This window comes from Pithys albifrons, chromosome 6, assembly GCF_047495875.1.
Source record: "Pithys albifrons albifrons isolate INPA30051 chromosome 6, PitAlb_v1, whole genome shotgun sequence".
In the NCBI taxonomy this organism is placed as follows: Eukaryota; Metazoa; Chordata; class Aves; order Passeriformes; family Thamnophilidae; genus Pithys; species Pithys albifrons.
The window spans coordinates 17,738,258-17,751,136 of NC_092463.1; the positions used below are offsets into that span (position 1 = coordinate 17,738,258).

General features: G+C 38.0%; 1 protein-coding gene across 2 annotated transcripts in view; it reads left to right on the forward strand.

Annotated features, from left to right (window-relative positions):
• Positions 1-12,879, forward strand: part of NRDE2 (NRDE-2, necessary for RNA interference, domain containing) — a 30,722-nt gene that overhangs the window by 5,477 nt on the left and 12,366 nt on the right. The window contains exons 3-8 of one of the 2 annotated variants that reach the window (XM_071557681.1): positions 1,004-1,222; positions 3,275-3,424; positions 5,684-6,149; positions 6,348-6,750; positions 10,310-10,443; positions 12,443-12,563. In XM_071557681.1, the coding sequence (XP_071413782.1) occupies positions 1,004-1,222; positions 3,275-3,424; positions 5,684-6,149; positions 6,348-6,750; positions 10,310-10,443; positions 12,443-12,563 (1,493 nt within the window). Of the gene's footprint in view, positions 1-1,000; positions 1,223-3,274; positions 3,425-5,683; positions 6,150-6,347; positions 6,751-10,309; positions 10,444-12,442; positions 12,564-12,879 lie in introns of both variants that reach the window. The other variant, XM_071557680.1, reaches the window with a different exon arrangement.

The following is a 12,879-nucleotide window of genomic DNA, read 5'->3' on the forward strand; positions in this document are numbered from 1 at the left end:
GATGGTGGTCATGGTAGGGAATATCACTATAATTCCAAGCACAGCTAAATACATCTTTTTATATACATACTCTTCCCTTTACGTGCACTGTATGTTTGAAATACAATCAATGTATATTTCTTCAAAACTTTTCAGGACTTTAAGGTAATAAAATTAAGGATTTTGCAAATTACCATTCAGATAGAATGACATAATAAACCCACCATATTCATTTTATCTTTGAAAAAGACTTGGTCAAAAATTAGTGTGCAGAGAATTTTTTATATTTTTCCTATTGCTGGAGTGCTCCGTTTAATAAAACCTAATCAGTTTTATCTCAGTAAAAACTAATTGCTCCACCCAAGTTGGTAGTTTTGAGTGGGGTTGTTTTGGTTATTTGGTTTGCAGGAGTGTGTGTGTGCTTGTTTTAAAAGCCTGCTAATGCAGTTGTCTGTTGTGTGTAGTGTTCCTGTATTACATTGTATCATATTCCTACATTAGTTCAGCAGTCATAAAAAATTGTTCCTTGATTGGTGAGATAGGAGTTTCTAATCTGGAAGTGATTTTAAAAGTGTCTTTTTGATATTTCATAGATAAGTCGTAAAGAAACAGAGGGAAAAACGCAAACTTTTTTCTTTTGTGGGTCACCCTGGAATATTTCTAAATCTTTTAGCTTGACCTAAGTTGTTTAGTAAAGTTAGGAAATTTTTTCAGCTTGGTTATTGTCTTTCATTTGGCCGTGTTAACAGATGGATGTGTATGCAGATCACACATCAAAATGCCTTGACAATTAAAAGGTTAAGACTTACTGTCAGTTATTCCAGCAGCTGAAAAATATAGTTGTTATTTAATACAGGTTTCAATCACTTTCTTTGTATGTGTTACTGCTGCTTTCTGAAAAACATACAGGGAGAATAAAGATAAGGGGTAAAATGTTCTGAACTTTCTTATGGTGGTATTTCTTAACAGTTTTACTACTTGGAAATGTAGGTATCTATAGATGTATATACTGTTTTCCCAGCAGGACTTCTTCAAGATCTGGGTTGTCAGGGGAAAGTGATACAGATGAGACTCTGAAACAGGCAAGTAAGAAAAGGAAAAAGAAAAAGAAAAAGCATCATCACTTTAAGAAGACAAAAAGGAAAACAAAGGGGGGCTCCAGTAGCAGTGAATCAGATGTGGACACTAAGCACATCAAGGACAAAGGAAATGGCAGAAATTGTGAAAAGGAAGCAGCAGCAAAGTATGTATATGTTTGCTTATTAACACTGTGCAAGATGTAAATTCATTGTGTTCCTGTACTTATCCCTTCCACTGAAATTCTTAACACTGATCATTTTTTTCTAAGCTGTGTATGACTAAAACTGCACTCAAAGTGATGAAGATAGATTTAGAACCACTTGTTTAATCATATTGAAAAACTGTAACTAAAATATTCTATTGTGCAGATCAAAGCATCACGTGGTAATAATGAAATAAATTTTTAAAGATATATACAGGCTAATGTTTAGTTTTTGTAAGCATCTCGTTTCCTTTCATGGATCTTCTTTTGCGAGAGTTTGGAGAGCTATTACATTAAACATTCTTAATTAGTGCAAAACTCTTACTGTACAGCTGGGTTTGCCTTATAATACAACTTCTTCCTACAGAGTTAATGTTTTCTTTTTTGATGTTAAGACAAAGTTCATTGTGTGATATAACTTTTCTTTTATATCCAGGCATTTATTGCTCTGTGTGCTTCATAATTCCTGCTTGTAGTACATCCATATGGGTATTTGAACAATTAAAATTGTTTTGTTAGATCTTCTTTGTTAATTGCAGGAGCTCTAAAGTACTTTATAGCTAGTGGAGATATAGGTGTGTAGTTGACTATCATGGTCTCTGAGCAGTGAGAGGTTCAGTATCACTGTATACTGCACTCAGTATCCAGGTTCAGTATCACTGTATACTGCACTCAGTATCCAGGTTGGGCATTCCTAGCTGTGCCCTTCTCAGGCTGTTGGGTTTTGAGCATTTCAGAGTGTCCCTGTCCAGCTGGGTGTGTGTCACCCTTCCCTGGTGCTCAACATGTTCGCTGTTTTGAGCAGCCATTTGCCTCTCTGATTGCCTCGGTCCTGTTTTCTTTGTCATCAGCAGCTCTGGCTCTAATTCACAGCATTGCCGCGACTCCTCAGGATAGAGCAAAGGTTTGGTGACACTGAGGAATTGTTACAACTGAGTATAGTCCAGTGTAGCAAATTGGCTTTCCCTCAATTTACTACTTTTCTCAAGGCTGATGAACCAGGAGCTAAAAGCACAGGCTTGTGGCCAAGTGTCTGTGCCCTGTGGAAGGGTGGTGGTGGTACTGCAGGGATTGTCTAACATCTCTGGCCACATTCACCTCTTCCTTTATGAGAACTCTCTTGCTGGCTTGTGGTGGCTAATGCTTACTGTGAGGAGGGACTAAAAATGGTTTGGGTGCTAAAACCGTTCTGCTCTGTCCCATCACTCGTCTTTGCTGGAAGGCTGTCTGGGCCTGGTTCATCAGCTGTGCTAGGTTGGGCCAACTGGCCAGTGCTTTGCCTAAGTGAAAGGGTTGAAGTTCTTTCAAGGTGTCTATTTTTATTTCTTTCCATAAATTGTTGATACTGAGAGAATTTGAATTTTCAAGAGACTGATTTTGAAATCTCAATGACAAAATCACTCTGAATGTTAAAGGTTGTGTGAAATTTTAGATAATGTCTTGAGACTCTAAAACTCGTGTATTTGTACCATGAATTCAGATTCGAAGTTCATAGTTGTCTACAGCTCAGAGGCAGGTGGCAATTTCCACTTAAATTCATTTATTAAACTGTAATCCATAAACCACTTTGATGCACACTTCTGTCAAGTGCATGGGTATAATTACAGATAATCAGTGTAATCTTCTTACAGGTTGTCCTCTTTTTTTCTTAATTATTGCATCTTGCTAAGACAAAAGTAAATTTTAGAACTAATAATATGTGGCTTTTGGGTTGGGGTTTGCCAGGCAATTGATTAAATTGATTGCTTAAATCTTTTTATTACCTTTCCCAGTCATAAATTTAGTTTTTGACAGTGCAAGGAGTGTTTGTGTTTTGGTTTGATGGTCTGATTAGTGTAATTCTAATTGTTTTTTTTCAAGCATGAGACTGACTTTGCAATATTGGATATCACATACCATGACTTTGAGTAAAGTGAATTATTATGACCTACAGAAATGTAATGTTTTCTGGGTTTTGTAAATGCTGAATATGTGCACAAATGGTTATAATATCCTCCTTCTCCTTTTCTGCAGTCTAGGTAAGAAAACATCAGATCTTACCAGTAGTCGCTCTATTTGGCTTGATGATGTCCAGGCTTTCACAGCAGATACCTTCAAAATAGACAAGAAACCAGACCCTGGAAACTGGACCTACAAATCCTTGTATCGTGGGGACATAGCAAGGTACAAAATGTTGTTTTCTATCAGTATTCAAACTATCACAGTCACTGTCTCAAGATTTGTTAATTTGAGTCTGTCTCTGGTGGTTTTGTATAGAAGAGAAAGAAAGGAAACTGAATAGTTTATTTCAGAATCTGACTTGGCCTTGGGCCAACGTCAGTGACAAGTGATGTCCCTGGTGGGTCTATAATGGGACCAGTGATATTATTTAATGTCTTCATCAATGACATGGACAGAGGCATCAGGTGCACCCTCAGCCAGTTTGTGAACAACAACAAGCTGAGCAGTGTTGTTGATGCTCCTGAAGGACAAGATGCCATCCGGAGGGACCTGGGCAGGCTCAAGAAGTGGGCCCGTAGGAACTTGGTGAGATGTTACAAGTGCAAGGTGCTGCCCCTGGGTGGGGGCCGTGGCCAGTATTGATCCAGGCTGGGGGATGAGGAGATTGGGAGCAGCCTGGCTGAGGACTTGGAGTGCTGGTGGTTGGGAGGCTGGACATGAGCGAGCAATGTGTGCTCGCAGCCCAGAAAGCCAACTGTATACTGGGCTGCATCAAAGCAGCATGGCCAGCAGGGCGAGAGAGGGAATTCCTCCCTCTGGTGAGACCCCACCTGGAGTGCTGCATCCAGCTTGGAGGTCCTCAGCACGAGAGGGACATGGGCCTGTTGGAGTGAGTCCGGGGAAGGGCTGCCAAGTTGATTATAGAGACTGGAGCACCTCTCCTATGAGGAAAGACCTATAAAGGGACCTACAAGAAAGATGGAAAGGGACTTGTAAAAAGGGATAAGGGGAAGGGTTCTAAACTGAAGGAGAATAGGTTTTCATTGGATATTAGGAATGAAATTCTTTACTGTGAGGGTGGTGAGACACCTGGAACAGGTTGCTTAGAGAAGTTGTGGGTGCCCCGTCCCTGAAAGTGTTCAAGGCCAGGTTGAATGGGAGTTTGAGCAACCTGGTCTAGTGAAAGCTGTCCCTGCCTATGGAGTTGGAATAAGATGATGTTTAAGGCCCCTTTGAAGAAAAATCCTTCTATGATTCTTCGATAAATACTTTAAAAGGCAAAAGATGTCATTAGATAATGGGTATAAAGTGCATGATTTTCATTGTTTCTAAAACCATTCTCTGCAGAAAACTGCAGGCATGTGAATTTGCAGAACTGCCATCTGCAGATGGCAGAGTGGGTCAGATGCAAAGGCATGAATTTGAGGTCAGAAATCCCAGGTTGTGTTATAGATCATCTTTGGGCGAGTACCCCTCTTAGTCTCTATTGTTCTGTTTCTGTGTCTGAAAGGGAAATGAAGGTACTGATTATTTTACACTAGTTTTGTCAAGAGGTTTACTTATTTGGGTAGTTTGATGTCCTTGTAAAAAAAATAAAAAGGGAAGGTACAGGTACTTTCTTAGTGGGTTATTGGTACTATGATGGCCCTTCAGAACATTTCCCTGCTTTAACTCAGGAGCCCATCTAAAGGAGCCCACACTTGGCTCATGCATTATGTATGTACACTTCGTGATTTTCTCAAGGAAAATTGTTTACCGGGTATAAAATAATACTATATGTAATTATTTGTGAAGGAGGGAGAATTTATGGGGTACATTTGTGTAGTGTTTTATACCTTTGCAATAAAATTGCCTTGTTACAATTCATTTCAATTTTCTACCACCTTTGGATTGTCAACTGTTTTCTGAGGTGAAGAGTATTATTTTAGCATTACACATCACTATATCTGCCACTGAAATGACATTTTTGGTAATATTTGAAGATGGTAATTTTTTTTTCTTAATCCATAGGACTGTTGTGGCCTTTATGAAAGTGCTGTCTCTTTTCTGTCCACCTTCCTGTCCACTTTTTGGCATGGAAAATGGACAGAAGCTTAGGGACATAGAAAGAAATTACTGGACTGAACTACTGGTGTCTGACTTTCAGTTTAAAATAATCTAATTTAAGTAGTCCCAAATGATGTTTGTTGTTTTCTTCAGGTTCTACATGGCTTAAAATGGTAGGAAGAAAAAAGGTTTTTTCTTCTGCTTGAGTATGACAAATATTGTTGAACTCAGAGGAAGCTTAGTATGATATTAAAAGTGTGATGACACTGAAAAAATAAGTAGAAAGTTACCAGGTTCTTAAACTTTTGCAGGTCTATGCATATGTTATTTGTGTCAATTTGAATGAAAGGATTTCTTCCACGCTTGCTTTCAAAAAGGAGGTGATTTTTCTGATGTGTATTTTAGAATATGTTTAATTATATTTTCCCTTCTAAGATACAAAAGGAGAGGAGAGTCCTGTCTTGGGATAGATGCAAAGAAACAGTGTATAACTTGGGACAGTTCTACATCAAAAAGGAAGCAAGTACAGAGTCAACCCGAGCGCTACTTTACAAAGAACAATGTGAAGATGCTGAACACAGATGGGATTCCTGTTTGCACTAAAGACTGTCCATCTGCCCAACCTGCTTTTATACCAGTTTCCCAAGCAGAAACCGATGATTCTCCTGACAAAACAACAGAGGTAAATCCTCTTGGGATTTACGATCCATCAACTACAGTGTGGCTACAAGGAAAAGGGCTCAAAAGTGCAGACAGTGAGTCTGTAAATACACAGCAAACAGTCCAAGAGCCTGGGATAAACATGAACCCCATGCTAATGACAAAAGTGGAAGAACATAACAAGAAAGTCAGAGAAAACCCAAGAGATATTAATGCTTGGATGGAATTTATTTCTTTTCAGGTATGTATTCTAATAGACCTTGTTGCTTATTATAAACAATGAATACATGAACACTGTATTGTAGTTTCATTTGTTTAGGACTGTGTATCTTCTGTTGGTGAGGAATGAGCTGTTAATTCATCTTCACAAATGTCAGTATTCTTTTGATTTTAATGATGATTCTTCCTAATGTTGTAATGTTGTTTCTTTTTGTTTTAGGATGAATTAGTGAGAGGACCTAGCCCTTATGCTAGTAAGGGAGAGCAGGAAGTAAGAAGAAAATCACTCAAGTTAATCTTGGAAAAGAAACTGGCTATTTTAGAGAGGGCAATTGAAAGTAATCCCAGTAATGTTGATCTGAAACTTGCGAGGCTGAAGCTTTGTGCAGAATTCTGGGAACCACCAGCTTTGATCAAAGAATGGCAGAAGCTGATTTTCTTACATCCCAATAATCCAGAGATGTGGAAGAAATACCTTCTGTTCTGTCAAAGTCAGTTCACTACGTTTTCTGTTTCAAAAATCAATAGTCTCTACGGAAAATGTTTGACAACACTGGCAGCTGTGCAGGATGGCAGCATGGTATCCCATCCCCTCTTGCCTGGCACAGAAGAAGCTATGCTGGGTAAGGTTCTTTCTGTTCCATATTATGATCAGATTGGTCTTGATAGGAGGTAACTGTGTTACGAATAGACTCCCCTATGTATTGTGTGCAGCTTTTCTTCTCTTCAAAATGCCTGGTTATCCTGGTTTCTTTGCTGTGAATTAAAGCAGATATTCCAGCCAAATATGGATATAGCAGATCCTTTCCTTCCCCAGGAGAGTTTATGATACAAAGTCCAGTAAAGTCTGATGTGCTGAGTGGTTTATAGTGCAGTGTCAGGACTGGAGAATTGCAGCCAACAGCAGAGAGATGTGCTTTTAAAAGGGTGGCTTGCAGAAAGAATAATTATCTCTTGTTCAGAAGTTTTACAGTTAATTACTTTAATCCAGAGAAGAGAAGGGACACGGCAAGTCTGATGTGAAATTTCCTTGAGCATCCCAGTTTGTAGATGGAGAATTCTAAACTGTATTACCACGTGATCATATCTGTTGTATTTATTCTATGCATATATCTACCACTTTATTATAATTATCCCTAGAAGGAAAATTAGTCAGATGGTTAGGATGCTGGAGTGGATCCAGGGAAGAAATGAGTTTATGCTCAGTATTGGCATGGGCTTTAAGTTTATTTGGAGCTAAATGACTTTCCTATCCTGTTTCAGTTTTGCTTCTCTACCTTGGAGTGTCATTGTGATTATTAATCCATAAGTACACTGAGAAGGGTGAAATATTAGTGTCAGCATGAATACTTTTGCCTTTTTTTCCTTTTAAAATTTGTTTGCAATCTAGAAGAGACTATTATGGAGTCCACTTTTTTTCATGTGTGACCTCTTGTTTTCCTCAGTCCTGTAGCTGCTGTTTGAGCAGTGATGCTGTTACACAATGCCCAGTCTGGACTTAGAGATTGAGGTGCTGGGTCTACAAATTAGTTTCAAGTGCTCCAATCTCATACAGTCTTCAGCTGATTCATCTTGGATCAAGCACTGGAAAAAGTGCTGCAAAGGAAAAATCCTCTACTGGCAGATGGATATTGTACAGCCTGATAGCTTCTAATTGTTTCTGCTGTCTCTGATTCCAACACTTCAGTCACTTTGTACACTGAACCACGATGAATGCTTCGCAGGCCAAGTGTTGTACTCAGAATCTGGTTTTGGAAACAGGAAGGTTTTTCTTTCATTTTGTTTCCCTGCACACATTTGAAACTATGTGACTCATTAAATACTGTTTGTCAACTGCTATGAGACCATTTTTGATAGAGTTCCTTTAACTAGTTAGCTAATATTATATTGGTGTTTTTCAAAGTACTTTTTTCCTGCCAGTGCCCACAGATAGATTAAAATGAACATGAACGCAGCTTTAAGAGTGGAACAGATATACAAATGATATTCTGTTGTTCTGTGTTAAGCCTGTAGTAATTTTTTTTATGAACACTGAAATATTTTATTTTTCCCCTTTGGAATTCATATGGTTGAAGTAGAGAAAATTGCAGTGGGAGACAAGATTTGAGATTTGTTAGTGACTCTACTATATCATTCTTGGGCTGAGTTTTAACTGAGAGGGAGGAAGATTAGCAGATGGTTTGTTAAGATGGATACACAGATTGTTTCACAAATTAATTACGAGGTGAGTAGCAGTGTAGATGAACCGTAGGTTTGGATCTTCAACATTTGACCTTTGCTAAGGACAAAATGTAAGAGCTCCAATTTTAAATATCAGCAGACTGTGCCATCTAGTGTTCAGTTCGGAGTGCAGCACCATCTACTTGGGAATAGGTGTGGTTTTTTTAAATATGAAATTTGAGAAAGGTAAAACTGAATTTAAAATGATAGAGATTTTAGATAAATTTTGAGATAAAAATTTATAATACTTTAAGTTTACTAGAAACAATTAGTATAAATGAGATGAAGATAAAGCTTTGTCAAATTTTGCTGTGTAAAGGGAATCCTTGTTTTCAAATTCTGCTTACTGGTTGGGGAGGAGCATCCTTATCTTTTAAGTCAGTTCAGCTGCAGGAGTGTCTTAGCACTCTGGGCTGAATTAATTTTGTATTCATTTTATTTTCAGTTTTTACCACAAAGAAAATGCTGATATTTTAATTTCTTCAAGTATCTTTTTCTTTTTTGTAACGCAGAAAATCTTATGCTATAATTTATTTTTGGCACCAGCTTGGTGGAAGATCCTGGTGAGATACTCTTTACAATAGGACTCTTCTAAACAAAGTTCATCTCTTCAAAACTGGGAGACTGGAAAAGGACAACTTTTTCAGTGTCAGTTGGACACAGTGCCTAAACTGGTTAAAATACTTTGGAAAATTCTATTATACACTTAACCATTGCTTTAAAATATCTTCAGAAATCTCGGAGTCTTTGTTATTGAAAACAATCATTGGCTTTGAAGAAAAAAATTGGATTAAATGCCTGGTTTGTATATTCCAGCGGAATTCAGGTTTTTATGTGCACACGTCTAATATGCATAAGTAGAGTGAATAATTTCCCACTTATTAAAAAAACAGCAGGATTTTTAGGAACAGTTGATTCTGAACTGTTGTTACATGTGTGTTTCAAGATATTTAAATATTTTGATTGTTTTAAATGCTTCATTTAGTGAAGAACCCTGCATTTAGTGTAGAAAAAATAGTTTTTGAAGAACTATTCAGAGCTAAACTTACTCAATTTGTAGAACTATTCAGTTTCAAAACTGTCAGTGATTTATTTAAGTCTTTATTTATGGATTTTGGTTTTTTTTGCAAGGCAGTTAAGATTATGATTTAAAGCAGTTTGTTTTTCAAACAGCCTCTATTTTGTTAAAACTTCAGTGCAGTTTGGTGGAATTGAGTATCTCTAGAATGTATTTGACCTGCCTGGTAATAGAGGTATTTATAATACCTATTATTTCTCCAACCTCTTCATTTAAGACTTGTGGCAAACATACGACTAGAAAAACTGGGGCTTTGCCTCCCTTTTTAAACTGATCCTCCACCCCCATGTGCAGTAGGGACATGGCAGTGATTTGTGGAAGAGCAAGGGATGGGGCTCTTCTCTACTTTGAAGCAGTAATGCTTTGACCAAAAGACTGGACTTCTCTTAACTCAGGTCTTATGTAAAGGAAAAGGAAGAGGGAATTATAATTGGAATGAAAATGGTGTATTACCAAGATTCTACCAATGTAACTATCTCATGCAACACTGAGGCAAAGAGGATTTCTGTTTTTATCACCTGCTGTGTGGATTGTGATAATGCCAATCATATTCACAGAGGGCTGTGACCCCCCGACAGATGTTGGGTACACTGAGGTTGGGACCAGTGTGTCTGTTTCATCACTAAGGACAGTGCATGTGTAGAATGAATGAAAATTCATTTCTTTGGCACATTTAAATGGACAGTCTTAAAGTTAATTCAGCTGTGACAGTTTTGACATGCATTTGTACTGGTTACTTCCCATGTTTTGGGTTTTGATATTGTTCCAAAGCAATTATGCTCTACAGCATGTCATGTATGTATTTTGTATATGTGGGCTGTAATAAAATATTTTGCTACACAACTAATTTGAAATACTAAAATTTTCTTTTCTTTACTTTTCAGCTATATTTATTCAGCAATGCCACTTTCTGAGACAGGCTGGCCATTCTGAGAAAGCAGTGTCTTTGTTTCAGGCTCTGATTGACTTCACCTTCTTTAAACCTGACAGTGTGAAAGATCTGCCAACAAGGGGACAGGTAGTGATTTCTGTTTAAATGGGTGTGTGTCCTCATGTATTACAGAGAAATGCTGAGGAATTTTTCAGCACATAGGGGAGTATTTTGGGTAACAGCTTACTTAGTGGTTCTCCAAGGTGATGCTTGCATTGAAAAAATGCTTGTGGATCCTCTGGAACTCCAGGTCTAATGGCTACTTCTACTGTATTTTATGGAAGTGTGATAACCACTTGTTTTATGTCAACTTTTTTACTAATTAAGGATGAAAAAATAAAAAGGGAAAAAATAGAGTTATTCTGTGTCTAGTTAGCACTTGCCCTGCTTCTTTTCCCCAGAAATGCTGGTGATTTGTTCCCATTGATGGGGAAAGCTCGTAGGATGTAAAATCTGTTTCTTTTCTAGACAGTTCTTGCAAAAGTTTCTTAGGTTTTCTGTTACCTGTTCTCATTAATTTGATGGCTACATTGGGAAACACCTTCATGCTTTCAAGTGCCTTTAATATGACCCATGAGATTCTGTTCAGCTTATTGTGTTAAATGTGAAATACTAAAGTAGTAAATCACTTTTAATTTTCTCAGGAGAATGTTGGGCATGCACCCCAATCACAATAAGTAAGTTAATATTGAGATGCCAGTAGCAGCATCTCACTGAACTCTTAGGAGCTGTTTCCTTTTTCATGAGTGATAGGGAGGGCCACCACTTAGAGAGCTGGGCTACCACAGAGAACAAAAGTTGAATTTACTTGCATTGCCTCGCCTTCTTCCCTAGAAACCACAACTTAGACTACATTTTTGGTTCTCTCAATTAATGCTGTTACCCAAAAATGGAGCAATCTTAGAGGGTAAATAATAGTGATGTCTTCTTAAAGAACCAAAAGTTAGGAGTTCAGTCATAGCTATCATGCAGGGTTTGGTATAGTTGCATAGATATACATATTCAGAGACACAGTTAAAATCATTTGAAAAACTGCAAGATTATCTGTAGTATTTAAAAAGTCTTAAACAGGATGAAAAGGAACCTTGATTTAAAAGGACAGTGTTTTGGTTGGAAGTGCAGTTCTTGAAAATAGGGAAATGCCAGATTAACAGCTGATCTCACATTCTGCTCTCTTGCAGAAGCGTTATGGCTCAGTCTGGAATTACTTGTTTCTGGACTGTTTTCACAGTTCACTTTCTCACTTGCAGCAAAGAATAAATCCATGAGGAGCAGAATTAGATTTTGCAGTTGCTGTAGGCCCTGCATTTTCTGATATGTTGATGCTTGATTTTTCTTGAACTATGTTTTATTGTTAATACTTTTGTTACCAGTCACATCTCAATGTCCAAGCCAAGTACACAGCAGAAACTTGTAATAGGAGAGACGGTTATTAGAGCTAAGGATACACAAACAGGGGAGGAATTAATGATTCTAGAGATGCCTGACTGCATACAGGTAGTGACAAAGTCAGAACTAGAACTCTGGATTTCTTATTCACTGGAAAGTGCCCTGACCTTACTGACCAGCCTGAAACCTGAGAAATGAAAGGCCTTACTTATCTTTTCTTCTTGTCCTTAGTTCAGTCATGTTGATGTTCAGTAACATTTTCATTTGACCGTAGGTATGTGATTATCATTCCATTAGCCAAATTCTTCACAGTCCCATGGAAGTTAGGGAGGAGAGAAGATTTGGGATGTGAAAGCTACACCTTGGGGACTTTGGATCTTTGTCCATGAAGAATCTATGTAAGACATTAGGTTATTACAACAAAAATATTTAGCTGTCTTTAAAGCCCAATACCTTTTAAAACAACCTTTATGTTCATTAGAAGAGCTGGTGACAGCCCTTATGTGCCACAGGCATAACTGAGGTACTCAGTTGCCCTGCTGACTCTTAAGCATCATCTAATAAACTCCAGATACAGAAATTGCACCTAGATAGTTGCTTGGAGGGTCTAGAAAACAGCCTACACAGGTGGTGTTTGTACAACAGCAAAAATTACATTCTCTGTGGGTTTTTTTGTTACCCCTGCCCAAAACAACAGGTGGAATTCTTTGAACCCTTTTGGGATAGTGGAGAACCACGAATTGGAGAAAAAGGAGCAAGAGGCTGGAAAGCATGGATGCACCAACAAGAAAAGGGTGGCTGGGTTGTTCTTAAGGATGGTATGTGTGTGTCACTATGTGTAGTTTTATGTTCATATGTTCTAAACATTTTGATTAGAATGATAGAAGCTGTTTCTTCACATGTTTTTGCATACAAGTTTTAAAAAATATTTACTGAGATTAAGATTATATCACACTTCAGAGGGAATAGCATGTCTCAAATGTTCTATGTACAGTATTGTTTGTGGAATATTGCTGTCCTTCCTAGGATGAGAAGTAAGGGGGAGAGCGGCATGTCTTCCACTCTATGCTGAAAAGGCTAAAGGTGTGAGCAGTCAGTGGAGACTCAAGCCCATCAAAAGTGAAAGGAAGCTAC